The following is a 26,668-nucleotide window of genomic DNA, read 5'->3' on the forward strand; positions in this document are numbered from 1 at the left end:
TGTGGTGAATACGAGGAGATTTGGGAATAGCTTCATGTTTGGGGATTCGTGGCAAATGGGAAAGAGGTGGAAACTCGCTGAAGAAACCATCAGCTTTGTCGTCCAGTCGGATTGCGCGACAAGAAAAAGAATCGAGGCACTAGCGAATCACTAGCCCAGATGGGCTGAGCTAATGCAGCGGCACCCAGCAACACATCCGAAGAGCGGAGTCTGGAAAGCGGTCACGGACTGCAGATGCTTTCATGCTGTAGTGTACTGTGTCAGAGTACTTGCGTACAGTAATGTGCCCTGTAAATACAAGTGGGGCGGGCATGCCATTTTCCTTGCATTTACTGGGTCCTTGCATTTACTGGTACCTACACTTTGGCTTGTAACAGCCAGTGAGAGCTCTGATAAGGGGTTCTAATGACCGATAACAGCCCCGATACGGGTGACAGGGGTGCCACAGTCCCCTGTTAGCTACCCTGTTAGTTGCAAATTTATATGGTAGGCCGGTTGAGCGGCTTGCATTTTGCAGTTTGCAGGCCATGCCATACTAAAATAATTCGGGCACGGAAATTTCTAGCATTTACTGGGTCTTTGCATTTATTGGGTCTAGCATTTACAGGGCACATTACTGTATGTTACACTGCAAAGTGGAAGGAGGAATGTGACGTCACTGCGATATGCCCCACCTCCCAAACAGCATGGGGGAGCACTAGGTGCAGTGGGAGCTGTGACCCCCAAAAGAGAGCAGCAAGAGCTGAAGAGCAGCACTGCAGCGGCTACACTAAAACTGGACATCGCCGATTGCAAGGGCAGGAGCCCGGAATGGTCACCGGGGCCCCTCCGTGGATTTGATTTGTCTTTATTTTTCTGCCCTTCCCAATTTCTTATCAGATGACGGGATGGAAGCACTCCCGCGGCGCCCCAAACAGACCACTGCTCGAGCACAACCCTACTAGCAGACTGGGAGACCCATGGGCACGGTATGTAATATGCTAGGTATAATCCCACCCCAACATTTCTCTGGTTTCATCCGTCTCAGCTTTTTCCTTTCGCAAACGTTGCTCGTTTTTGGAAGCCAACAAAATCGAGTCACGACAACCACTACAAAAGTGCCAATGATGCCTTGGACCATTGGAAAAGCCCGAGGATCGACCACAGTCCTAGTGTGTGTAATGTAGATTCGGCTAATCCAAATGTGTCAGCAGAGGACTGGGAGGTTCCATGCAGCAGACATTCCCCATGGCATTTTGGACCGATCGAGCTTTGGCATAATGAGGCCGACAAAACCGACTCGGAGTCTAGAAGGGTCCATCTGTCGGGTTGTACAAGGTACCAGCAGTATGTATGGAAACGATGAATATCCATCAGACCGTTGCGCCACATAGCACACCACAGTGACCACACAGTGACTGTTGGCAATCAAACTGCAAAGCGAGAAGCTGTCAATGACCATCACACACTGAAATAAATCCGGGCAGTGTGTGTTCAGGCCCCTGATGATCCCTTCTCCGGCGCTCCGCTGATGCCGGTCTTTTTCTGCGCTTATTTTGCCACGATGTAACAGCTGGTACTGTATCGTCCTTGTATAATACCATTTTCTGTACTACAATTTGCGGCATCAGTCACCCACTCATCCGGTATTCGCGTGTTCCAATTCCCGACTTTCAAGTTTATGGTACCATGCCATCGGTACCAGCCGTTGCGCCCGTGACAACGAGTGGAAAAATGGCAATCAGCGGGGGATCATCACGGTCGCAGTCCAAGCACTGACCATTCATGGCTCGCGCCCAGTCCCGCAATCAACGTTCATCGAGATCTCTTTTTTTTCCCCTTCCCTTCCCACTTCGCCCTTTCACGAGTTCCAGTCGCCGGTCTGTCTGCTGCCCTTGGGCTACCTCAACAATTTATCGAGTGTCCCTTTCCCACACCTGCGTGATCTCTTTAACATGCCACAAGCGTCACAAATGACCACCAGTCTGTCGTTTTCCCGTTTCCCTCTTCCGAGATTTTTCCTTCGCTCCGTCCCGAACCAGGTCCAGTCCTGACAACATCCTGTCTTCCGAGGCCTGGCCCACCCTCAAACTTTATACTTTATTTGCCCCCCTCAGCCACTAGACATATTGGCCAGCCCCGCCTGTCAATAGTCTGTCTGCGCTTAGCTGTACCTACCTACGGTACCTCACCCGGAGCGCAGCAGAAAAGCCGACTACGGTTAGGTTAATAGACCGTGGCCGCCCGACATCCGGCTACTGCACTAATCAGCTCATCTCGTTTCCAAGTTCCTGATTGCTTCCGGCAAAAAGCAAAGCACTTGTCTTGGATTTCAAGCTCGGCGCATCAAACTAACCTCCTTCTAACGGCCGACGCTGCCGACGCTGCCACCGCCAAAACCATGGCCAACATGGCAAATAGTCTGCTGAACATGGTCATTGATGGCCCCAAGGATGGGAATGATGAAGAATCCCATCCATATCCTGACTCCTCCTCCAAGTCTCACGGAGCTGTCTCCGCCCACAATTCGGACTGTCTCCAGGCCATGACTCAGCACCAGGAACATGACCACTTCAACGACAACGACTCTCACATCTCGGCTTCAGCTTCAACTCCCTCCACCCAGGCCATGGAGGAAGACCACGCCTGGAGTGTTGCGACCAGGACAACAACACAATCGTCCATCGATGACACCGTCACCCTCCAACGCCATGTCCCGCCTACCCATCCCTTTGCGGCTCCCGACATGAGCCTCATTTTCGACTTCTCTCCTGTCCCATTACTCCTCCTGTCCTCGTCGTGCTGCATCACCCGGGTCTCAAAACGCTTCTGCCAAGACTGGCATGTCACCGAAGAGGACTGCATCGGCAAGTTCCTGCTGCCCTTCCTCGAGAGCCAGATCCGCGAAACGGGCGCCAGCAAATCAAGACTCATTGCCGAAGCCGTCGATGATGCCGTCGCCGCTCGATCCGAGCGCACTTCCAAGGCCATTACCGTCAAGAGTGCCTTCACCTGTCGCGCCCGCGTGATACCCATCTTTCGGGATGCCGAGCTGGTCTCCATCTACCTCGAATGGCACGAGCGTCCATCGTCCGAGGTCCTCGACAACGAGCAGGTCCAACCGGGCCTATCCACGGATGAAGCCTTTCGCATTCTCGTGCAAGCCACCAAGGACTATGCCATATTCCTCCTCGATACAAAAGGTCACATCGCAACTTGGAATACTGGCGCGCAACTGCTCAAGGGCTACACTCGGGAAGAGATCATCGGCAAACACTTTTCCATTTTTTACGGCAAAGAAGATTTGGACATCAAGAAGCCAGACATGGAACTGGACATTTGTCTTCGCGAGGGTCGTGTCGAAGACGAAGGCTGGCGCTACAAGAAGGACGGAACGCGCTTCTGGGCCAACGTCGTCATCACGGCCGTCTACAAGAATGGCGTCCACGTCGGCTTTGGCAAGGTCACGCGCGACTTGACGGAGCGTAAGGCGTCCGAGTCCCGCCTGATTGCTGCCTACGAGGAGAGCGAGAAGCTCAAGTCGGACTTCCTCGCCAACATGAGCCACGAGATCCGTACCCCTATGCACGGCATGCTTTCGGCTTGCGCGTTGCTGCTCGACTCGCCCCTTACCGAGAGGCAGCGAGACATTGTCAACATCATGGATGAGTCGGGTCAGATCTTGTTGCAGGTCATCAACGACATCCTCGACTATTCCAAGCTAGCTTCGGGCAGTTTCTCAGTCAGCTCCGATGTAGTTGGTGTCGCCAGCATCATCACCTCAGTGGTTCGCGCTGTCCAGACGACGTTGCCACCAGCAGTCCACTTTGAGCTCTTCCTCGCCCCTAACCTTCCAAAGTCCGTCCAAGGCGACCCCCTCCGTTACCGCCAAATTGTCCAAAACATTGTTGGCAACGCAGCCAAGTTCACCGACAAAGGTAGCATCCGCGTCAAAGCTTCGGTTGACTCGGAGGACAACGACAGCTACACCATCTTAACCGAAGTCATCGACACGGGCATTGGCATCCGCGAGTCCGCCTCTGCCTCGCTTTTCACCCCCTTCAGCCAATTCGACCTCACCACCACCAAGCGTTACAAGGGCACGGGTCTCGGCCTCTCCATCGCCAAATCCCTCGCCGAGCTCATGGGCGGCCGCATCGGCTACCGCCCCAACCCCGAACGCCACGGGTCTGTCTTCTGGTTCACCGCACGCTTCAAGAAGATTAAGAGCCTTGAACAGATCCAAGACTGGAAGCACCAGATGGCCGCTAAGGACGGTTCACCCATCTCGCCTATTCAGCCCGACGTCACGGTTCTCCAACAACGACTTGCCTCGGTCGCCGGCACCAAAAGTATTTTGCTCGTCGAAGACAACGTTATCAACCAAAAAGTCATGCTGGGCATGCTGCGCTCACTTGGCTTTAGGAGCATCGACCTGGCAGCTGATGGCGCCGCGGCCGTGAAGATGGTCACCGGAAAACCTGTCGGGTATGATATCGTGCTGATGGATATTAACATGCCTATCCTGGATGGAAACGAAGCCTCGCAGAAAATCCGTGACGCTGGAGTGAAGGTGCCTATCATTGCCATGACTGCTTACGCCCTCAAGGGGGACCGTGAAAAGTGCTTGGAATACGGCATGAACGACTATGTCCCCAAGCCTGTCGACAGGAAGTTCCTCATCAAGGTCTTGGCTACCTGGATCCTCGAAAAGGTCGACTACCGCAAGGCATATGACGAAAGGTTGCAGCAGTTGAAGGATTGTGATGAAAAGTTGCATCGGCTGAGCGTCAGTGAGGGCGTAGCCGCAGCTAGAAGGGAAAGTGTAGATGGGGGGTCGAAGCCTGGAATGGCGTTGCAAGGAGATGAGGGGGTGGTGAAGGGGTGGGCTTCCCCATTCAGGGAGGTAGACCAGGCACAGGCCTCTAATGCGGGCGTGAGGCAGGGGACGTTTCAGGAGCCGGCATCGGTTAGGATTCCGAAGATGCTGGCGCAAAGGACGGAAAGGACCAAGGTGGGGCCACTACCGCTACCGAGTGGTGACCAGGGAGCGCCGATGCTAAGTGATGCTCAGCAAGGAAAACAAGAGCTACCCAACGGTGGATTTGCCGAAGGCGAGGGGCTGAACCAACTGCCGCCGGTCAGCGACGGGGAGATTAGTCCCAGAACTCTGGTGTAGTGGGCCGATCAACCACCATTGGAAGGTGACGGAACCGGTTATGGTCCGGTTGAGATGAGCAAGGGGCGTAAGAGGAGGAAATGATGGAACAAACACATACATGATACACAACAAATGCATAGGGCAGGCGTCAGGCGAAGCGAGCGGGATTATTTGAAGGACATGGGGCTTCATTTATTTGTGTATTTTCAGGGATGGGCGTTCATTTGGGATCTACTGTTGAGTTTTTCGGTTGTTACCTACAGGTACCTAGTCTCGACGGTCGAACAAAGAAAGACAAGAAAGCAATCACACAGCAACAGAAGGAGGCATGCGCAAGCTTAGGTGGTTGTGTTTGTACTGTTATTGTAGCATTCATTGGTGGGTGAGACCAGAGCAAGCAAGAGAATGACGTAAAGAGAAGGATTTAATGAGCGGAAGTAAGTAGTGTATGATACCCGGATAATGAATAAAGTCTTTCCCTGTCCTTTTCTGTTTCAGTTGTCTGCATACGGTATGTTTATCCTTGTTGCAAGTTTTAAAGTTTTCCGGACGGCATTAGTTCATCCAGATCCCAATCTCCGGTCCGCTACACCTGACCCTTCTCCTGCCCTCGTTGCTTGCGGTGACTGTCGTTGATCTTTTCGCGGCCACTGTGTGTGTGTTTTCGCTGCGTGGCGCAAATGTAAGGTAAGTACCTACTCGACAACAGCGACAATATCACCTACCTATCTATCTACCTATCTATTTACCCGGTGTTGATATCGGATTCCGCTCCTTCCTTAGACCTTACTGAGACTATATAGAGTGTTATATAGTTGAGTGTCGAGAAGATAAAGGGATGTGTTGGTTCTTATTGATGGATACCTACCTACCTAGAGGTAGCTATAATCCGTGAAACTTCTAAGCCGTGTTTATTCTGGTGGCAGTATGTAGTGCAGTAAGGGAATCTCTTTCTGACCCTAACCCAAAAGCTTTTCTGCCACCAAAAAAAAAAAAAAAAATGCTTCCGTTACTGTACTACTGCCGGAAAGAACACGCCCCTTGTGCTAGTGATCCACGCTGATGGGATGGGTTCTCTCATTGCTTTTGATGATGATGATGAACCGTGAGTGACGAATTTTCCCTTTGGAAGAGTCCAGTCGTTAGGTACCTACCTACCTACCTAGCTTGACTGAGTGCCTAGGTAGGCTGAGCATCGACGAAAACGAAGCTCTTTCAAAGGCGCGCTTGCCTTGCCCCTTTTCTGATGCCATATTTCGCGTATGTCTGGGAGGACTGTGTAGAGGTAGTGAAAGTCGGGCAGGCGCGCTTCCAGTCCCTTGACGAGGCAAGCGCGTTATGGGTGTGAGGACAGGGCAGAGCCGTGCAGCTGGCTTCTGATGAAGGTGACATGACGCTGACCTCTCTTGACATGAATCATCATCACCACCATGATAACATCTCCTTTCACTTTTGTGGTCACCACAGTTTCAGTTTGCAATCAGTCAGGCACCGTGATTTGTATTTGTAAAGGCAAGGGGAAAACCTCGCCTGCTTCCCACCAAGCAAAACACACCACCCAGCCACCACAAACCCCCTCCCGTCCTCCATCCCAGGCCTCTTCAAGACAGCCAGAGGCGTTGATCACGTCTACTAGGAATACGTGCACCCCATTTCCCCCCTCCCCCCCCCCTCTCCCTCCCCGGTCACGTCCCCCTCAAGGTCCTTCCCACACGCCCATTTCTTTCAGCTCTCGCTACATGTACGGGCACGCGTAGTTAGTACCTATCTAGGTAATTTCTTTCACAGTAGCAACCATAGAACATTTCGTGTAGATGTAGGAACATAGAACAATTGTAGATGCAAGAAGAGGACGGGAACCAGGTGGCGGTAATGCAGATACCTTACTTACAATCAGCGCGAGAGCGCGAAGAATGGTCACGCAGTGGTGATCCTCTATGCCCGAGGCGCGCATCGACAGGCAAAGCAGCCAGAGGTACTCCACCTTGTTGAGGACGTAGGTGTAGTTGTCGGCGTCCATTTTTTTTTTCTTTTTTTTTTTTTCTTAAAAAAAAAGGTATCTCTCTACAGTAATGTCTGCGTGTCAGTTTGCGATCAGGATCATGGAATCGATGGAAGGTTATGTACTTTATGTGACGTGTACGTGGAGGTGAAAAGTACCGACGGTGGAGGAAAGTACGATAGAGGAGGGTAGGGTATGTGTAGGGTAGGGTAGGGCAGGGTACCGCAGTGGAAATATAGGCAAGGCAGGTAGGCCACTTGGGGGGTTAGTCGCCTCCTCTGGTTTCCGAGCACTCTTTTGGTAAGTAGCCTACTTTTGATAAGTAGGCTACTTGAAAATCAAGACCTCTGATTGGCCGAATTTGGGTATAAAATAATAAAAGCGAATAACCCCTATAAGGACCTTCTGGAAGGTCTTTATAAGGGTCGTTGGTAGTAGCTACTATAGTGATCTTCTAGTGCACCTCTTGGTAGTCCTTAACTTCGAAATCCGGATGAGAGCATTCATTCCTGCGAAACTTTTCGCGTGAAAAAAGATGACCACCAGTGGGATTGAACTGGTGATATGAAGAAAGAGAGTAACAATAAGAACCATTGAGCCACTAGCCCAATTGATTGACAAAAAGATCCCCTAATCTTATTTATATAGGTACCTTGTGGAAGGAGTGACTCTATAGCTATTTGCTCAACTTATTTTTTTTTTTTCCTAGCAGCTCTTCTAGTGGACCTGATAGCGCACCGTAGATCTGGCTAATCAGAAGTCCTGAATTTCAAGTCGCCTACTCAGATTACCTAGGTAGGCTACTTGATACAGGTAGACTTCTAGCCTTCAAGTAGGCTACCCAACTTCTTGATTTTTCCGCTACGGTAGGGTAGGGGACTTACTTGGTAGCTAAGATACGAGCGGGAGGGAAAGAACTTGGATCTTGGTTGAGATCAAGTGTGAGGAAGTGACGAGAGAGTTGGTTGGGTGGTAGAAGAAGAGAGAGCGTTGTGGTTTGGTGAGAGAAGAAAAGAGGGAAAAAAAAAAAAAAAAGAAGAAGGAAAGGAAGAGAAGGTAGAAGAGGAAGGAAGGCAGCAAGGAGGGTAGGTACGCGTCGTGTTGCTACTCGGGCGCGGGTAAGGGACTGGAGAATCTTTCGACCGGTGGAGGGGTAAATCGACGAGTCCAGAACCCTTGAGAGCTATTGACTCTGATGGTTGCCTGGTAACGAGAAGGATTTCATCCCGTCTCAAGTCAGTGTCTGGTGTATCAACATTGTCATTGACGTCTGGAGCTTCGTTTTCCCAAGATTTGCAAGTAACCGCGTGCTCGGTTTATTGTACTATCACTTTCCCACATTCTAGAATGAACTTTATATGCCACGCGTACGGAGGGAATCTGAATATGTCTGAGTTTTTTTAGCTCTTGTCCATCTGTAAATTCTATAGTGTAGAGGTAGTATCGACGACGTGATACGGATCCAGGCGGGCTGTTGAGATCGAGCTTTAGCAGTCATCGCAAAACTACCTACCTCTATTGTTACTTCTATTGTCAGCTTCTGAACGTAGAGGTAGGTAGCCGGGTCCAATCCCCCCCCCCCCTCGTCTGCAGCAAATCCCACGGAGACAAGCTATTACTCCACCTCACAAATCACTTTCCGGTCACCAGTACCCTCGAAGGTCATCATGCCCACGAATCCCGAGCTCACGCAGGACACTCACAAGATTATCACGCTGACACCAAACGTCACCCTTTTTAGAGGTACGCTAGACAAAGATGTCTTAGTTCACCCAACGGTTCCGCGTCGAGAACAACCAACTGGCGGAATTTTCTGGGGCGTCATCTCCATTGTTGGCAGCGCCAGAATCGACGTCGAGGGCGCTTTCCATCTGTGTCGTGTAAAGACACCACCAGTCTGGGACGTACACATTAATCGAGATGTGCAAAACCATTACAATCAAAAGAGGCAGAGCCCGTTTACGTAATGTTTAAGACGGAGGATAGCACCAAGATTAGGCAGAGTCGATTCTGAAAGCATGGAACAAAGGTGAAAACGTCTGCCTTTGAGAACAAAGTCTGAGCGTGTGCGAGCAGGCTGAGCAGGGTCAGGAGGATATGAGGAATGGAGGGCGAGATGGAGGACGGTGGTCGAGTGGGTTCAATGTACCTACTCGTGCTGACTGGGACGACCATCGCGGTTGGTGGCGGTGATCGCGCGATCGATATAGCCTAAGACTCCAGGCTTCTATAGACCAGTGTAGGTAGGCCTCAATGCGCCCGTTCGGGGTTGCCGACTGGCCCTACCAGTGGGCACCTATTTACACCCTTGGGGTTGAAATGAGAGTCAGGAGATACCCCGCCGAGTGCTTGAGAGGTTGGAATACTCGTATGTTCAAATTCTACCTAGTTACGATAACTTCGGATCAATATCCTGTTGCATGTCTAATAGAAGGCTAACGCGAAGGCCGGTAGTCGTAGCTTGTTGGGGCAAGAGATCTTGTTGCCTTTGGCTTCTTTAGCGTTGCGTTGGGTCATACTGAGATTGTAGGTAGGTGGCTTCTTCGCTCTTCCCCCCTCCCCTCCTGTTTTTTTTATGGATTATTCGTGTTGAAATTGCTAACGCTGGATACTGGGAGCTTGTGGTGGCGACATGGACGCAAACGCGGTTGGGTGGGGGTTTTTACCTAGAGGTAAGCTTGTGGTGAATGGGTTATTGTCCTTTGAAGTCAGAAAGGGTCCTTTGAGGGGGAAAAATGCCTGGTCAAGTTTGGAACAGCAAGTACGGATTCAGGGGGCGAAACGTCTTTCATTTTCCTGGGTTGAACGTGCTGTAAGGAAGAATGTAAAAGAGTTGGCAAGAACGAGATAACCAACGGAGGGAACTCCAAAGACTGGAAAGAAGGCACGTCTAGAATCGTACAACACAGGAAGTCACCCAGGCATGCATGCATTTTATTTTCTCTAACACTAGGTATCCAAAACAGCCCCTATACGCCGTGCTATCCATCATGATTTGTAAAGCAGTTCTAAGAGTCTATTGGGTATTTCAACACGCAAAGTCGCAGAGGCAACGACCGTGCCTTCCCAATAAATGTCTTGAACCTTTTCCCTCCCAGGAACAACACACAGACGCATCTGCTGCTGCTATGATTCGCCCCAGCCCATTACTACCGCAGCGGAAATATAGGCAAGGCAGGTAGGCTACTTGGGGGCCTAGTCGCCTCCTCTAGTTTCCTAGCATTCTTTTGGCAAGTAGGCTACTTGAAAATAAAGGCCTCTGATTGGTCGGATTTAGGTGTGAAATAATAAAAGCTAAAGACCCCTATAAGGACCTTCTGGAAGGTCTTTATAAGGGTTATTAGTAGTAGCTACTATAGTAGTCTTTTAGTACACTTCGGTACTTAAGGTAGTCTTCGACTTCGAAGTCCGGATGAGGGTATTTACATTTCCCCGCGAAACTTTTCGCGCGAAAAAAGATGACCACCAGCGGGATTGAACTAGTGATATTGAGAGAGAGAGTAACAATAAGAACCATTGAGCCACTGGCCCAATTGATTAATGAAAGCCTTCTGCTAATTTCGTTTATATAGGTACTTCTAGAAAGGCGTGACTTTGTAGCCGTTGGCTCAATTTGAAACTTCTTTTCTTTTTTTTTTTTTTTTTTTTTTTTTTTTTTTTTTTTTTTTAACAGTTCTTCTAGTGGACTTTATAGCGCACTATAGATCTGGCCAATTAGAAGTCCTAATTTTCAAGTCGCCTACCCAAATCAAGTAGGCTACTCAACATAGGTAGACTTCTGGCCTTCAAGTAGACTAAGGTACCCAACTTCTTGATTTTTCCACTACGGTACCTACTTTTTCAGCTGCCTTCATGTTTCGCCCCTTTTTTTTTTTTTTTTTTGGACGCCATCAACCCTTCAAAGTCCCATCCGTTCCAATCCTAGCCCCATCACGAAAGCACCCAATACGGACGCCTTTGCTTCAATAATCCCACTTCACCATCCCACATGGACGAATGTCGAAACGTTCCAGAAAGCTCGTAGTCGACTCGTGTGGGAAGCCGATCAAGTACTTCTGGGTTCTTCCAATTCCGTCAGTCCTTTTGGGTCCATCACGTCCTTTTTCATCTTCTCGAATTTCGTCTCTGTTCAGTCCTTGTTGGTATCGTCTTCTTCCATCGAATCAGATCAGCTATCCCAAGACAAGCTTGGAATCACTCCTCTTTCTCTTTGTGGTGGTGGTGGTGGTGGTGGTGGTGGTGGTGTTGTTGTTGTTGTTGTCGTTCATGTTGTTGTTGTTGTTGTTGTTGTCGTTCATGTTGTTGTGGTTGTTGTTGTTGTCGTTCATGTTGTTGTTGTTGTTGTTGTTGTTGTTGTTGTCGTTGTTGTCGTTGTGGTTGTTGTTGTGGTGGTGGTTGTTGTGGTTGTTCTTGTCAGGCCTTGTCGGCGGCTTAAACTCGTCCGAGTTCACCTGCACCATATCCATGAGACAGTCTAGGACATACTTTGACCGATCGAGGCGTGTTCGCTTGTACTTGTAGAGCGCGGCAGTGATGGCCGGCTTGGACTTATACATCCAGGTATTTTCGTATACGCCGAGGACTTCGTTGAGTGCCTTTTGGTCACAGAGCTCTGGCTCTTCTTCTTCGGGTCGCTGGGGAGTGTTGGGTGTAGAGGTGAATGTAGGGGGTGAAAAAGGCGGGGTACCTCTAGGGACAATAGGGCACTTCTCCTGTTTGTAGTCCTCCTCTTTGTAGTTATCGTGTTCGAATTCGTCCTCTTCGTAGTCCCCTGATTCGTGGTTCTCCTGTCCGTACTCCTGCTCCTCCTCCTCCTCTTTCATTAACTCTGAAACAAGACGTAGGTGTTTATCGGCTTTATTGATCATCCGACGAGCAGCATATCTCTGTGGGCCGTTCAGTGGCCGAGGATGGTAAAGAGGAGCTGGATATGCCTTTGGGTCGAGTACGTTGACAAAGCCGCGAGAAGCATGATGTTGAGTCTGGGTTTCCGGGAGTGGACTCGTTGGGGCTTGATTATGGTATCCTACTCCTTTGGCAGAGCGATCTGAAGCTGTAGCTGTTGTATTTTCCAGAGGAGGAGAGCGTGTCAGGTCCACAGAGAAATCGAGCGAGTGACCCATGTCGGACTTTAACTTCTCCGGCTGCTGTGTCGATTGCGAGGTCAAGATGTTGTTGAAGTTGGAAGAAGCGTGATTGCCTATATCGTAATAATTAGAAGTAAGATCAACATGGCCGGGTTTGTCGACGAAGCGCCAACTCGGTTGTTGAGACTGTGCCCAAGTCTGAGACTGATTAAGGCCGAGTGAAGGCGCTGAGCAAACCGCAGGTCTCTGCTGAGGCACTATCGGTACGGCAGGGATCTGTTGCCACTGTTGCTGCTGGTGCTGCTGATACCGCTGTTGAAGGCGACACTGATTCGGTTGGGCATGTTTGACCCCAGGACCTTTAGGACGGACCTTGGAATTCAGAATGACGGTCTGACCGTTGGTGTAGTATTCACCTGTCTGCCATGCTTTCTCGCCGACAGCCAGAATTTCCGCTGGATCTCTTTGTTGACATTTGCAGGCGGGATTGCAATGGAGGTCGCCGTTGGAATGGGGGTGCACATTGTATTGCGGTTCTTGGCCGTGATGTGTTTCATGCATTGCGGCGAACGTCTGGTCGTTTGGCAGTGTTGACAGAGTACCGGTGGCCGTTTGGCGTTTTGTGGTAGGAGTGGGATCCCCCCACATGATTGAGAGTGGCTCCCACATGACTGAGAATTTGGTGAGAAAAAAGTGAAATCGATGTTGAGACAGAATCGACTGGAGGTTCTGGGTGCTTTGGATGATGGAGGAAGAGAGGGAAATCGAGAGATGGGCGAGTATCTGTGGTTATATACTTGATGTGGAGAGGCAAAAAGATGTTCGATACATGTCCTTTCGAAGAATTCTTGACGTTTCATGCACTGCATGAGTCCTCAAGCATCAAGTCGAGAAAGTCCTGGATTGTATCACCATTCGGGCCTTGGACATGCCCGTTTGGAGGGAAAGAGTAAAATGACATAGAGGTACATGCACTGCCAGGTTGTAATGAATCTGGGAGAAACGTCGGTAGACTTGATACACTTTCGCAAGCACTCGGTTGTATTGTATGACCTTGGTCCGTACTACTCGTCTGGGCTAGAAACGCCCCCAGAATTGGGTCAGGCAAATTGATTCGCAAAACTTTTGGTATTTCTCCGATCACTCCAATTAGCAGTGTGACCATGTCACTACCTAGTCAAACGGTTGCATTTGAGTTGGTTACCTCTATGCAGTAAAACATGCGTACTTCGGTTTGCTAACGATTTGTATGGCTGGGTAGAGGTAGGTACCTATACCCTGTTTTTTGGCGAATCAATGTGCAATGCAGTGCCTGTATGCGCGCCTTGTGCTGCCAAGCCTCTTGCAACATGTTTCGGCGCATGCCATTTGCATTAGGTTTACCTGTATCCTACACATTGACGAGCCTCCGGCCTCTTGGGCAGGAAACTGCCGAGCGGAAACTCCACGCGATGCGATAAACCCGAGGTGGCCACACCATGTAACCTGATTCATGCCCGTGGAAATGTCCTTGGGTAAGGGGTGACACATTCTCTGAGGTATTTATTCCTCGTTGACTCCCGACTTCATTGGGGCCGAATATTCTTGCTAGATTCCAGATCTTTCCTTCTAACAAGCATCTTGCTCCGAATCGGTCATCGCTTTTAGATCCCTCTCCATTCCGCTTTCCAGCTTTGAGCTCTCGAATGTCCTGCGTTACCAGATTCAACGTTACCAGCTTGAGATGATCAAGTCTCTCAGGTTCCGTTTCACCTCGCCACTTCCTCAAGGCTCGTCCACGCCCTGGTCGTTTTCATCATCCCTGACAGCGGGAGATGGGGTCTGATTCCATGTCACCGTCCCAGAACTTTTGACTGTAATCGCCATGGACCCTCGCACCTCCTTCGTACATCTGGTTACAGTACCGCCCGCAGCCTCGAATTCGATCGTGGAAGAGTCATGGATCTTGAGATCCATTTTGTTGTCATTTCCTTGCCTGGCGCTGACTGTGACCAGGGCATGACCATTGGTGACAATCTTGATGGTCGCAGTCGCTTCCGTGTTGACCTCGATCGCAACGGGGACACGGTCACCCCAGCTCAGGGGGAAAGTCTTGGGAGGGACACCGGTGGTCGTTGTGCCAGGCGTGTTGCCGTAACCGACGTTCAGGTCGTCAGGTTGGCCGTAAATGGTCATGGCGCGGCGGATGTGGTACAGGCTCTTGAGGAAACTCAAAGCCTCCTCACCCGAGGTCGGCGGCCCTTTCACTTTCTCTTGCTCACACCAGTGGAGGTAGTAGGTAGCCCACACATCCCCTGTGATCTCCTCATACTCTCTGCACTGGGCTATGGTGCTTTCGAGGTTCTCATTCCATCCTGAGGCTGCTGCTGCCACGTCGTGCTGGATGACTGCACGTGGGTACGCTGGCTGCGCGTCGATCGGCTTCGGGTCAGACATGGCTGAGATGATGGTAAGGTGTGACTCGGGAGGTTGAGGCAGAATGTTGCGGGGTGGACGGACGGCCGTTATATGGAGAGATATGTGGCTGATGAGAAAGAGAAAGTGGTAAGGTCGATAGTGGACTGGACAACAGGACTGAAGTCTTTAGACGTGGACTATCGCGAAATGCCAAAAGAGGTAAGAGGATGTTGCTGATACATTCAGGAAGAAGACGAAGCTACCTCTACGCACGATCGCGGGGCAAGGCTGGAGGAGGATGTAGGCACCTACTGGGAGATGGTGCTGGGAAGTGGGCCCGGCCCGGCAGGCAGACGGCTGGCCGACTGATCATACCAACAACTCCGTCGGGATATGGAGGATACCAAGGCTGTATGCAGGAATCGTGCGTTTCACGGCCAGTTTGTCACAACAAACAATCACGTCTTCAGTCCTCGAACTCGAGGTCCCAAGGAGGATGGCTTTCGGGCAAGAAATCAGCAGGCTCTCTATCAGCAAAAGGAGAAGCTGGCCAAAATCTGGTCCAGCTGCTTGAGGGAACACATCTTCGCAATACCTCTACCGCACACGTTTGAAAAGAGAAGGGCACACGTATCACCGGGAATACCACGGGAAGCAACGCTATAATATCCCAACCTACCCTGCATTTCTCATCTCCTGCTTCAACAGGATTGAGGACCAGAAAGCTCGTTGCTGTATATTGTCTAGACCGGATGAAATGCGAATGTCGCTCGGCGGCGAGCTGCCATTCAGCTAGCACTGCGAACGCTGGTTGGAGCTGTCCAACTTTTCCAGTTCTCGCAGCTTCCGCGGGCGTGAAGCATTGTTTACTTCGGACACGCAAAGTTCTATGACTTGAGACTGAAGGAGACAAAAGGGAAACGCCATATGTCGGGTCCGTGAACAATTCTGTCGAGGCTAAAATGGAAGATGGACAAAAGAAAAAGGGAGATGGAAAGCAGTCAGTTGGTGGTGTGGAAAGTATAATGTGTCTGGATACAAAAAGAGAAGGAATCCAGTCCGTGGGGAGACGAGAAGGGAAAATCGAATGGGCGAAAAAGTAATTCCCTGGCAGTGATCAAGGGCCCAATGCCCCGCTTGGTGAATGGATTGTGGAAAAAGCAACATGGAAGTCAGCAATGAAGGTTGTGGTTCAGCGCTCTTTCCTTTGGCAGCGCGTTTGGGTGGAACAGGATCCGCGTCGGGTTTTGTCGGCAAGATTTCACAAAGACTTGCATGAAAATGGAAGGCACAATGCGGAATACACTCATATCGTGGAAAGATTACTTCAACTCATTACTCTGAAGTGGACCTGATGCTACAGTTACTTTCCACTTTTCATCCCTGGCTTGACTTCCCCATGATCAAGTTTGGCCATCGTGCTCCCTTCCTTCGCCAATGGCCGTCAAGTCACTTCTGCTTCCCGTGGTCCCTTGTCCATTTGTTACTCGTTTTGAGGTGCGATCTGCTGCTCCGATACCTGCCTGTTGGATGGTCAGAGAGATGGTCCAGCCTCGAGTGTTGTGTCTTGTGGGATTGCCGAGCACTCACCAGGTCAAGCTTCGGTACTCCTCCGAGTGAATAGGACCTCTGGCCTAGGCCATTCCGTTCTGGATCGCCACGTTGGGGTTGTAGTTGGGGTTGTAGTTGGGGTTGTAGTTGGGGTTGTAGTTGGGGTTGTAGTTGGGGTTGGGGATGGGATTGCCCCTCTTCTGGACAACAACAGTGATGGTGACAGGGCCGTCGCCGTGAAGGTTGAGTGCAGAGACAACACCATTCTCCAGGACCTGAATGCAGTAGTGTCCCATGACAGCGCTCGAGGCGCTTGTGGTCTCGTTGGCTTGGAGAGCCTGAGGATAGACGATCTGGCCTCCAAGAGCTCTGGCCTCGTGCTCGGCCTCCTCGCGACGAAGCATATTGATTGCCCTGCTGATGTCTTGGATATTGGGGGCCGGCAGCTCTCTGATCAGCTTCAGGATGCTGGACGAGAAGTATTCACTGTACAGTCCGCCCAGATCGTCTCCGTTTCCGCCGAACCAGCCGAGGTGATTGTCCTCCACGTGCTCCTTGTACTTGACGGCGAGTCTCTTGAGGGCCTCTGACATTTTGACGTCTTTGTCAGGAGAACCGGGGTAAGCGAAGTTGTCCTGGAGGAAGTGGACAAATTTGGCCATGGCCACGATTTGCTCCCTCTGCACCATGTCCTCTCCCTGGTGGTTTTGCTGGTACTGTTCCATCTTTGCTTGTGTCATTGACTGGAGGGTGGAAGATGGTGCAGTGGTGGTGGTTGATCCCTGTAGGAGAGAAAGATGATGGTGTATGGTAAGAAGAGTCTTTGCGGGCAGGGAATTTATACCCATACTAGCCCGCTTCAAACCTCGAGAAATTCCGTCTACAATATCTTCAGCTAAGAACCATTCACTCACAGGATTCTGTTCACATGAAGGTTGACGCTAGGCAAAGTACCCATTACCCTTTAGTCTGGCGCTGGTTACTCCATACAACAGTAGGGCTGTCGAGAGAAACTTCTTTTTACGTCCACTGTCCAGGTTTGCTGCATGGGGGCGAGAGGCTAACGGCTCCAGAGGTCCAGTGAATGAACCGGCGAGATGTACATTCCGTCAGCTTCGTGTCAAACGCAATGCCGATGAATTTTGCCAAGGCACAGTGTCGCGAGCAGAGGGACTAGACTGGATCAGCAGGCAGGCGCGAACGGGCAGACATGAAATGGATTGCTTTTCTCTGCAGCCGCGGAGTTCACTATCTGGAGCCTACGCCAGGGTCTGTTTGCAGAATTTCTCTTTTCTTTGTGTTTAACTCTCGTACAAAAACTGCGTTTTTACAGGCGCCACCAGCTACGGTACTTCGGAGATGCTATCGACGTCCCTTCTTTCGGTACAATCCCAACATTGATTTGCAACTCGAAGGCCCTACTTCCACCCCCGTGTTTGCGGAAACATTAGCTGCCAAGTTCCCCATCGTGAAGATTGAAGCGTGCTTGCCAAGTTAACAAGCTGACCAAGACAGAGAGCAGTCCACTCTAACTACAATCCCTCCAACTTGGCATCGCTGTTGTCCTTCACACTAGCAGTGGTATCGTCTTTCTTCTGGACGCTGATAGTAATCGTAGCAGGGCATTTGCCGTTGAGAGTGAGGTTGCTAAGCGCGGAAGTGGGAGTGTCTTCGGTGATGCAAAGGGTGTAAGCACCGTTGGTCTCGAAGTTGAGAACACTGGCCTTGACGTCTTGGGCGTATGTGGGGAAGACTTGACGCAAAATAGTAGTGAATATTGCCATTGTCATATTCGAACCACAGTCGGTCGATAATTCCTTCAAAATCTTTATCAAACTTTTGAAAGTGACTTCGCCGTCTTCTACATACGCCATGGAGTTGAAGTGCTTCATCGCGAGTGCCTTGAAGAAGATTGACAAATCGAGCGCCCAGTCGTGCGGCTTGGGGTACGTTTTCTCGAGATATTGAACGAGATCTTCCATCGCTTCGTCATTTGTCTTTGTATCTTCGGCCATCTTGCTTGCGTGGTTGATCCTGCTGTCTTTGGTGTTGATGCGGATGGAGTGCTGCTAGAGTATGAAGGGCTTGCGGGAGCGTCCAGAGAAATACATCAGCAAGGCAAACAAATCGACCGACAAATTAGGTAAAAGTACCTTGATTTGGAGTTTAGGGAAACTGTTTAAGTTGTTGTTTAATTCATGGCTCGTTTCGGCGCGTGACTGCAAGACATTTTATACGAAGATGATGAAGAGCGGAACAAAGGGTACACTGTCACGAAGAACCATTAAGCTTCAAGCAGGATACATCCCTAGCGTATGAGACTTACTTGGAAGCTTCCCGTCACTCCAGCAGGCCTGACGACGAGCTTCCTTTATCACCAGCCGATTCATTCACTCTCACTGGCTTGACGAATGGAAGAGCTTTGCTAGAATGCACTCGTGCTACCAAAAGTCTCCCTCAACGTTCTTTCCTTGCCTTTGCCAATGAAAGAGGCTTTCAAAACCAAACCATTCACAAGTCCAAAAGCCACGCGCCCCTTCTATGAAACTTGGGAGAAAGGCTCTCCCACCGCACTGATGTGCTTAACTCGTTTCGAACCCGATACCATTTCCCAGCGCGTTCACCTTAGCTGAGTCTCCAACGGCAACAACGAAAAGAAAGGGAATGCCGCCGTAGGTCCGATACTGCGACGCGGAAACGGATCGATCTGTGAATTTAAACGGAAAAAGAATTAGTCAAAGCACTGGACACGTACTTTGTCAAGCCAAAACGAAAGAATGAGTTGAGGAACAGGTTGCCTGTATCTCTACCCGGTTACATGGAAGCACCAAAACCAAAGGGTACGTACCGGTTGTTCTTTCCCAGGTTGAAGGATGGTCCACGCCCATTATCTAGGCTGCTTCTTCCTTCTCGGCTTCCTTGTTGCCGTTGGTGGAAGCAGAAGCGGTGATGTCCTTCTTCTGGACGCTGACAGTCACGATGGCAGGGCTGCGGCCGTTGAGGTTGAAGGTCGTGGTTCCGATGTCATCGGAGATGCAGAATTTGAGCGAGCCTTCGGTTTTGACGGTGAAACCACTCGAAGTCGTCGCACTCTCGGCTTCGTCGTGCTTGACACGCTTGGTGGGCCGACCTTGAGCTTCAGCTTCAGTGGCAGTGGAAGACATGCCCTCGGCCTCGGCAGGTCGTTTTCCGTTTTTCGGCACCTCCGGAGTTTTGTCGATGCATTCGTCAGGAGGCGCAGGAGTATGAGTAGGAGTAGGAGTAGGTGATCCCGGTAGAATCTGAATGCGCACCCCGCGGGCACGAGCATCGGCTGCGACTTCCTCGCGGTTGAGAGCTTCGAGTGCTTTGTCCAACTCTGTAGTCGTTGACGGCAAGTCTCTCAAAAACTTCCTGAGGCCCATCACAAAGTACTCATGCCATTCCGATGAATCATCGCCGTCCGGAGAAAGCTCATAGTACTTGACCGCGAAGTCCTTGAGACCATCCGAAATCTCGAGCTGCCAACTTTCCAGGTCATAGGTACCATCTTCTTCGAGAAACTCGGAAAACGCATTTGCCGCTTTGTTTCTCTTGTCGACTTCTTTGTTTACCATCTTGCCTGTGGAAATAATACTTGGATGAGTACAGAAGCTCAAACTAAGTTGATCGCGGGAGTGACTGGGGCAATGGGAAGTCGCGCAGTACAACGCACAAGCGTTCTTCGAAGACGGCTGGAGTGCGAAGAAGGCGAGGCGTTTACTGAGATACGTCAACCAAGCAATCGAGGAAGAGAGAAGAGTAAGGTAATGGAAGGGCGATGCTTGCATGTGGAGGTGACGAGGAGAAAAAGAGCCATGAGGAGAAAAGGCTGAAGCCCTTATATGCGCTTTGTTTCAGGCAACCTCCTGGCAACGCTTATTCCCACCGCTTACTTCTCGATCAGACGGATTCCGGCAAACACTTGTGATCTGATCAACTTGATCCAGACCTATGCCCAGATGACAACTTGAGAAAGTTCACCGCCATCGTGTGGTCCCAGTACAAACAACCAGAGAAGAGAATAAGAGATGGAAGCGCACGATGTTTCGCACAGAGTGCGTTTAGAGGAGATGAGATGTTTGATATGGAACGAAAGGTATCAACTGGCGGCGGGACACACTGATGTCTTGAATACCAGCACAGCTCCTAATCACCTACGGTTTCTCGTCTTTCCCACGTAGGAAGCACAACAACCCCGTCATACTCCCCTGTATCTTCCTCCACATCTATTGGCAACGTGTTCGATCCTGAGGGTTCACGGGTAGGCCTGTGTAAGCTCAGGTGGTTAGCAGCGGTGACGATGTAGTTGGGGACTGAAGAGCGGGATCAAGACGGCACTGAGATTGAAGCTTACCCTTTCCTCACAAGTCAGACGGCTTTGTAGCACCGTTCTCCTTGTGGACCTTGACCGTCAAGATGGCAGGACCAGTACCTTCCGCAATGAGGCCGAGCGTAGAGGTGGTACCATCACCAGAGTAAACACGAATCGTGCACGGAGTGTCATCGCTCTCAAGTCTGAAGATGGTCGCATTCTCACCCTCGACCTTACGGCCTCCAGCGTTGTGGCCGTCGGCCAGGAGGTACTTGGCGATCCTCTTCGCGATCGCGTCGACTTGAGCATCCGCAGAAGTAGACGTAGAAGTAGACGTAGAGGTAGAGGTAGAGGTAGCCTGGTCCCGATACTTGGGAACGACCTGCACCTGCACTCCGCGAATGGCAGCCTCGTGGACGACATCCACCTCGGTGAGCTTACTGACTACTTCGTACAGCTCCTCACGAGTCTTGGGCATGTCCCACAGGAACTTGTTGAGAGTCAGCTCAAAGTACTCGTGCCAGATGCCGCCGTCGTCAGCAAGCTCCTTGTACTTGACGGCAATGTCTTGGAGAGCGTTGGCGAGCTTGGTGGTGTACGAGTCAAGGTAGGGGTCTTGCTCGAGAAAAGCGATAAAGGTGTCAATCGCGTCCTCTTTGTCGACCTCCTGCTGGACCATGGGGTGGTTGAGGGGGTTGACGCCCGGATTGCTGTTGACCATCTTGTCTGTGGAGAGACCTGGATGGGTGTGAGATGAAGTCACGGCATGGAAGGTAGGTACCTAGTTCAGGAAGGAATCCAAGGCGATGGAGGGAAAATAGATGTACCTTTGCGCGAAAGAGATGTCTTGTGGCACAACTGCTCTTGAGATGTCAGACTGCAGTTGGAATCTCAACTTTTTGCAATCCAGGGAAAGGTCGACGGGAGATAGCGATCGAGGCAATGATTAGAAAATTTGACGCGGGGGAAATTCGCCGATCAACGTGGACTTAAAAGAGGAGGAAGGAGCAAGTCCCGTTTACGTTGACGGGGAGCCGTTGCCAGCACTTACCGCCCGCCTTCACTTTGCCGCTCTGTAGCCCACACTTTAGGTACCTAGTCACCGGCATCTGATTCCACTTGAGTGACCTCAACACTGCCAACAAGTTCTCTCCAGGATGAACTACTGTGTACGTAACCCAGGGGCAATCTCCATTAGTTTTCGTTGACTGGACCCATTCTACACATGTCACCAGGTGCCAATGTGTCAAACAGCACCAGGACCGAGCTGACGTCCTCCACGAGAATTCCAGGCGGCTGTTTCCAAGATATGAGGCCAGTGGGGTAAAGAAGGGGTATTCATATTCTGCATTTGATCCGGGCATACCTAGAAAGGTATTGATCCACAATCCTTCAGTTGTTGATATCTCCAAAGCAGCATCCTGGAGCTTCCGTCTTATCTAGCATCAGCACCGGTCAAGTGAATTGCTCTTTTGTCTCTGACAGTATTGCCTCAGTGCCGTGTATCACTTCTCATCTTTGCTAGGTAGACACCTTTGCGTTCCGTTCTTCTTCGGTCTCATTGTCCCGGTACCTAAACTTTGTTACGAGCGTGTTTCTCGTGGCGTTGCCCAGGGTCTCTTTTTTTTTCCTCTTTTTCCTTTTTTGGGTACAGGTACTTGTTGTCGGATACCCTTTGGCTGGCTAACCTTGTCTTCCGTTCTTCTTCGTTTTCGTTTGCCTTCCTGGTTAGCAAGGCTTACACAACAGTCTAGCAAAGGACAATCTTGATCAATGTCGGGAGGGATGGGCGCTTGCCCGGCTGACTGGACCAAACTACCTGGTACTCGATAGAATTACTTCCCAAGCTTGGAAGAAGATCGATATCTGTACTCACCAGTTACTCCTTTCCCACAGTAGTCTAGTTTACCTCCTCTACCTCTTCTTCTTCTTCTTCTTCCTTCACCACCTTTCTCTTCTTATTGGTTTTATTTAGGTTGGCTGCAGTACATATATCGAACACGTCCTTTCTCTGGACCAAAACCGCGACGGTCCCAAGGCCACAGGCGCCCGAATAGACAGGAGAAGACCTACATGTAGTGTTGTTCCCAGACTGGCCGGCAATCTGGGATTTGGATACTGTAGGGGCCGACGGTGTCGATATGAAGTTTCGCGCCCTTGTTTTATGGGCTTGTGTAGACGGTCTTGTTCTTGGCTTTGGCACGAGGTCGTTTGCCATTACGAATGTCGTCGGAACTTGCACATGGAAGTGTCGACACGTCCTTCGTCGGCCTTGGCTGTTAGTTCAATGTCCTTAAGCTCAAGCTCCTTGATAGCTGCTTGTACGGCGTCAAGGTTATTGGGCGGTAGGTCTCTGACAAAGTTCTCGAGGCTGAGGACAAAGCAGCGACGCCAGGCTTCGGTACGATCACCCGCGGCTCCAATTCGGTACCCGAGATCATCGGATCTTGGCTTGGAAGGCCTTGACAGTATTGGCGTATTCGAGGCTCGAGCTTCCAGTCTTCCGGTTCGTACGAGCCTTGTAGGTGTTCTACCCATGTAACCGCCCGCCTCTTCTTTCCAAACCAGCCTCGTCATCTTGCGTTTGGAGTGGTTGGTTGAAGGCGACTGAAGGCTGGCTGGGGAGTGGTCAGTGCTCAGTGGAGGTTGTTGGAATGATGGTGTGAAGAATGGTTTGTGGAGATAGTTGGAATTATGGTGTGGGATAACAAGAGGCAACGGATACTGATACTCGGCCGGGACTTTAACTGTGGGTGTTGGGTGTAAGTCTTGGTTGGCCTGCCTATGCAAAACCCACTTTCCGGCAGAGAAGACATCAAGCGAAAGTCAATACGTGCATAAATCACATCCTCCAAGCATAAATAAGCACGTCGGGATACAGCAAGTTGACATAATGATAGTTGGAACTGTAGACATTTCGAAAGCTCGCAAAGTGCTTTGTACTACCTGCCCTGATTCTGTAGTCAAGGTCTGTTACGGTGATGTCGTACGCCTTTTTATGCCAGCAGTGAGAGACAGTCCAAACCCGCGAAGCCATATAATCCTCCTTCCTCCCTTGTATTCACAGGTCCAGCTATGAACCAGCAGCTGCTCATTCGTAGTGGCGAGTGAGATTGCTCGACCAGCATTCAGCGAGTTGGCAGCATGTAACGACAGCCTGAACCCCGATACACAAACCGACCTTGCCCGTCCCGCTGTGGTTCCGACATCGATCGAAGATGACATGCGCGCCTGTGTTTGCAGAACAGATTAGCTTGGGAATCCAATAATAGCTTGGTCAAGAATATGCCAACAAGCAACTATGGTAGAGGAAAGGTATCATCTGTGAGAGGGCTGCGTTGAGCCATCCCGAATCCCAAGAACAAGACACTTACATCTCAAGGATAGGTGCAGCACGGTGCCGGCCTGGGATCAGAAGGGCTCATCTGATGGTAAGTTCCTGGGTATGCGCCGCAACGACGCAGAATATACGGCTTGAAGAAAGGGGCAGGGACAGGATCCGGGCGAGAAGGCGCAGCACCAGGGGCAGATGCTGATGTGCTCGAGGTCTTGATCTGGACGGTAGCCGGGCCGTTCAGGTTGAGTTCAACAGCGGGGGTACCACCTTCGGAGACGTGGACGGTGTAGGCGCCTTTGGTGTAGACAGTGAAGTCGGGTGCCTCCTCGTGGGTCTTGACGCGCTTTAGCGGGGGTGCCTCTTGGGTTTCGCCGTCGTCAGTTTGCGCGAAGGTACGTTTTCCCGTAGACGATGACTGTGCCACGGCGGTGCTTGACTCGGTGTTGGGCGCAGGCAGATCGGGGTCAGAGACCAAATCGGCCTTCAACGCAGTCACGGCATCGCGCAGCTCATCGCTGCCTTGAGACGGCAGGTCGCGCAAGAACTTCTTGAGGCTCCGAATGCCAAACTGACGGTACTGTTGCGCTTCCTCGTCGTCAGGATACCAGGGTTTGTGTGAGAACTTGGCCGCGATTGCCTTCAAAACCTCGGCAAGCTCAACATCATCACCGTGGAGGTCGGATGTCTTTCTCCTTCTGAAAATATGCGCCATGTTGGTTGGTTGCCGCGGCAGGAGATGGGAACGCGGATGTGAAAGAGCGAAAGAAAGAAGGAGAAAGAGGGGTTCTTTCTTGGGAGAAAGGAAAGAACCAGAAGAAGTGGGAGTCACACCAGGCAGAGACGGGAGCCACGACGTTGGGTGTGGAAGAAAGGACCAATCTGACGTAGCGTTCCTTCCCTTTCCAGTCTCAGGCAGGCATTGACGGTCTCAATCTCCTTCCACCAGCGATAGGTAACGTACTTCAAGGAAGGAGCACCCAAAGCCACCACGGCCGGCAAAGGAAAGAAAGAGGGTAGTGCAATGAGCCGGGCTTCGGGGCTCAAAGAACACATGATGCTGCAATCAGCCAAACAGCTCTTGCTTTGATCAAGAAAGCCTTTTGCAAGCCTGTAGTATTGTTCGAACATATCGGCCAGCATCTCTTGACAAGTAAGGGCACAAGTCCATGCCCCTCCATCTATACCTTCTTGAGTCCCTACCAGTCATCTCCGAAACCACACCGATTCTTCGAGGCCACAAATCACTACTCCCATCCTTAATTTGTCCTGAAAATCCCGTTACCTAGTTGGTCCCATCCCAGAATATCAAGCAATATTACTATCCGTTTCGGTATCTGTTGAACAACAGTTAGCCTAAAGGTCAGTGCATTCTTGCTTCAAAGAGTGACTCACTAGATGACATCGAGGAACTCGAAGACCACTCTTCGAAGCCCATGCTTTCAAAGCCCATCCCTTCCCAGCCCGTAGCTGACGAATTTGCGTTATCAACGCCTCCAGAAGTAGCAAGAGAAGCGCGAGTAGCAAAAGCAACAACAGCGGGAGCGGGGTCAGGGGCAGCAGGGACGACATTACCGGGGCCAGCAATGGTACCGCTAGTAGCGAGAGCTTTGGGAGCGGCCGGGGGATCGGGAGCAGGAGCCCGAGTAGTGGCAGTACCAAGAGTGTTGGTAACATGAGGTCCGAGAGCAGCGACAGAAACAGGAACACCGGTACCAGGAGCTTGAGCAACAACATCGGGAGCCCGATCAGCGATGTTATTAGGTGCAGCGAAAGTGTAGAAAGGAGCAGCAGAACCAGGAACACCGGGAGTACCGCGAGCAGCGACAACAGCACCAGCACCACCGACAGCACCAGGAAGACCAGCACCAGAACCACCAGCAGCCATACCACCAGCAGCAACACCTCCACGATCCAGCCTGACCTGAACCCTAGCAGGACCGCTCAACTTGAACTTGAAGGTGGGAGTTTCGCCTTCAGTGACGCTGACCTTGTAGGCGCTTTGGGTATCGATCTTGAAGATGGTCCCGGGCGGAAGTGCCGGATAGTTCTGGTGGGTGGTCATGACGCGCTTGTTGGGGTATAAAGCTTCATAATTGTTGTTGTTGTTGTTGTTGTTGTTGTTGTTGTTGTTGTTGTTGTTGTTGTTGTTGTTGTTGTTGTTGTTGTTGTTGTTGTTGTTGTTGTTGTTGTTGTTGTTGTTGTTGTTGTTGTTGTCGCTCTGGTCCATGGCTTCGGCGGGACGTTTCTTGTTGTTGGCGGTGGTATTGTTGGCGTTACCAGCGTTATCAACCCTGACCAGGTCGGCACTGTTGACATTGACAATGCCCGCGTTGACATTCGCCGCGTTGCTGTTTGCTGTGTCAGCAGCATTCTCAATCTCAGGAAACCCCCCTAATAATCACCGGCCCAACTTGCTTAGGTGCTGCCGGGCGCTCCAGCATTTCGATAGCCTGCTCTAAAGCCACAGTTCCCTGTGGTAGCACGAGGAGAGTCTTGAGCAAGGCCTGAAAAACCAAAACCAAGTATCTCTTCCACCTGATGTTGTAGCCGTCGCCAAATCCAAAGGGATGGGGAGTCTGGTCATCATATGCCTCGTACTGCTTGGCTAATTCCTTGAGGACCATGGACATCTCCCAGCCTTCGTCAGATGGGTCGAGGTCGTTTAGGAGGTAGTCGGTCCATTTCAGGACCGCTGTCCTTCTCGTTGTTTGGGTTGATGGGTCCATTTGGTCTAGGGCAGGGTTACCTGGGCTCGTTATGGTGAGTGTTTGGGGCCTGGTGGGGGGGCTTGAAAGGTGTGATGTCGAGTCGGGTAGGTAGG

At 50.9% G+C, this 26,668-nt stretch overlaps 10 protein-coding genes across 10 annotated transcripts; 2 read left to right on the plus strand and 8 right to left on the minus strand.

The window, feature by feature from the left end:
- Nucleotides 1-1,505: 1,505 nt before the first annotated feature.
- hcp-1 (high conidial production-1) lies at nucleotides 1,506-5,624 on the plus strand. Its single transcript, XM_952353.3, has one exon. The coding sequence runs from the start codon at nucleotides 2,381-2,383 to the stop codon at nucleotides 5,156-5,158; it is 2,778 nt and encodes a 925-aa protein (XP_957446.1). The 5' UTR covers nucleotides 1,506-2,380; the 3' UTR covers nucleotides 5,159-5,624.
- A 3,185-nt stretch (nucleotides 5,625-8,809) lies between these two features.
- On the plus strand, nucleotides 8,810-9,109 carry NCU07219 (hypothetical protein; the record flags this gene model as incomplete). The annotated part of the gene is made up of 1 exon (XM_952351.3): nucleotides 8,810-9,109. One exon carries the CDS (start codon nucleotides 8,810-8,812, stop codon nucleotides 9,107-9,109), a length of 300 nt encoding a protein of 99 aa, XP_957444.3.
- Nucleotides 9,110-11,314: 2,205 nt separating this feature from the next.
- Nucleotides 11,315-12,933, minus strand: NCU07218 (hypothetical protein; the record flags this gene model as incomplete). The annotated part of the gene is made up of 1 exon (XM_952350.2): nucleotides 11,315-12,933. The coding sequence occupies exon 1, from the start codon at nucleotides 12,896-12,898 to the stop codon at nucleotides 11,315-11,317; it is 1,584 nt and encodes a 527-aa protein (XP_957443.2). The 5' UTR covers nucleotides 12,899-12,933.
- A 1,060-nt stretch (nucleotides 12,934-13,993) lies between these two features.
- Nucleotides 13,994-14,665, minus strand: NCU07217 (hypothetical protein; the record flags this gene model as incomplete). Its single annotated transcript, XM_952349.2, has 1 exon — nucleotides 13,994-14,665. The coding sequence occupies one exon, from the start codon at nucleotides 14,663-14,665 to the stop codon at nucleotides 13,994-13,996; it is 672 nt and encodes a 223-aa protein (XP_957442.2).
- Nucleotides 14,666-16,260: 1,595 nt separating this feature from the next.
- NCU07216 (hypothetical protein) lies at nucleotides 16,261-16,902 on the minus strand (the record flags this gene model as incomplete). The annotated part of the gene is made up of 1 exon (XM_952348.1): nucleotides 16,261-16,902. The coding sequence occupies one exon, from the start codon at nucleotides 16,900-16,902 to the stop codon at nucleotides 16,261-16,263; it is 642 nt and encodes a 213-aa protein (XP_957441.1).
- An 807-nt stretch (nucleotides 16,903-17,709) lies between these two features.
- NCU07215 (hypothetical protein) lies at nucleotides 17,710-18,192 on the minus strand (the record flags this gene model as incomplete). Its single annotated transcript, XM_952347.1, has 1 exon — nucleotides 17,710-18,192. One exon carries the CDS (start codon nucleotides 18,190-18,192, stop codon nucleotides 17,710-17,712), a length of 483 nt encoding a protein of 160 aa, XP_957440.1.
- An 876-nt stretch (nucleotides 18,193-19,068) lies between these two features.
- On the minus strand, nucleotides 19,069-21,231 carry NCU07214 (hypothetical protein; the record flags this gene model as incomplete). Its single annotated transcript, XM_952346.1, has 3 exons — nucleotides 19,069-19,890; nucleotides 20,357-20,465; nucleotides 20,564-21,231. 3 exons carry the CDS (start codon nucleotides 21,229-21,231, stop codon nucleotides 19,069-19,071), a joined length of 1,599 nt encoding a protein of 532 aa, XP_957439.1.
- Nucleotides 21,232-22,727: 1,496 nt separating this feature from the next.
- On the minus strand, nucleotides 22,728-23,087 carry NCU07213 (hypothetical protein; the record flags this gene model as incomplete). Its single annotated transcript, XM_952345.1, has 1 exon — nucleotides 22,728-23,087. The coding sequence occupies one exon, from the start codon at nucleotides 23,085-23,087 to the stop codon at nucleotides 22,728-22,730; it is 360 nt and encodes a 119-aa protein (XP_957438.1).
- A 310-nt stretch (nucleotides 23,088-23,397) lies between these two features.
- Nucleotides 23,398-24,559, minus strand: NCU07212 (hypothetical protein; the record flags this gene model as incomplete). The annotated part of the gene is made up of 2 exons (XM_952344.2): nucleotides 23,398-23,741; nucleotides 23,885-24,559. One exon carries the CDS (start codon nucleotides 24,557-24,559, stop codon nucleotides 23,888-23,890), a length of 672 nt encoding a protein of 223 aa, XP_957437.1. The 3' UTR covers nucleotides 23,398-23,741; nucleotides 23,885-23,887.
- A 593-nt stretch (nucleotides 24,560-25,152) lies between these two features.
- Nucleotides 25,153-26,573, minus strand: NCU07211 (hypothetical protein; the record flags this gene model as incomplete). Its single annotated transcript, XM_952343.1, has 3 exons — nucleotides 25,153-25,181; nucleotides 25,240-26,195; nucleotides 26,383-26,573. 3 exons carry the CDS (start codon nucleotides 26,571-26,573, stop codon nucleotides 25,153-25,155), a joined length of 1,176 nt encoding a protein of 391 aa, XP_957436.1.
- Nucleotides 26,574-26,668: the final 95 nt, after the last annotated feature.

The sequence above is a fragment of the Neurospora crassa genome, linkage group V (genome assembly GCF_000182925.2).
Source record: "Neurospora crassa OR74A linkage group V, whole genome shotgun sequence".
NCBI classification, from domain to species: domain Eukaryota; kingdom Fungi; phylum Ascomycota; class Sordariomycetes; order Sordariales; family Sordariaceae; genus Neurospora; species Neurospora crassa.

Excerpts from the sequence above, each read along its gene's own strand:
- hcp-1 (XM_952353.3), top strand. The coding sequence starts at position 2,381 with ATGGCCAACATGGCAAATAGTCTGCTGAACATGGTCATTGATGGCCCC.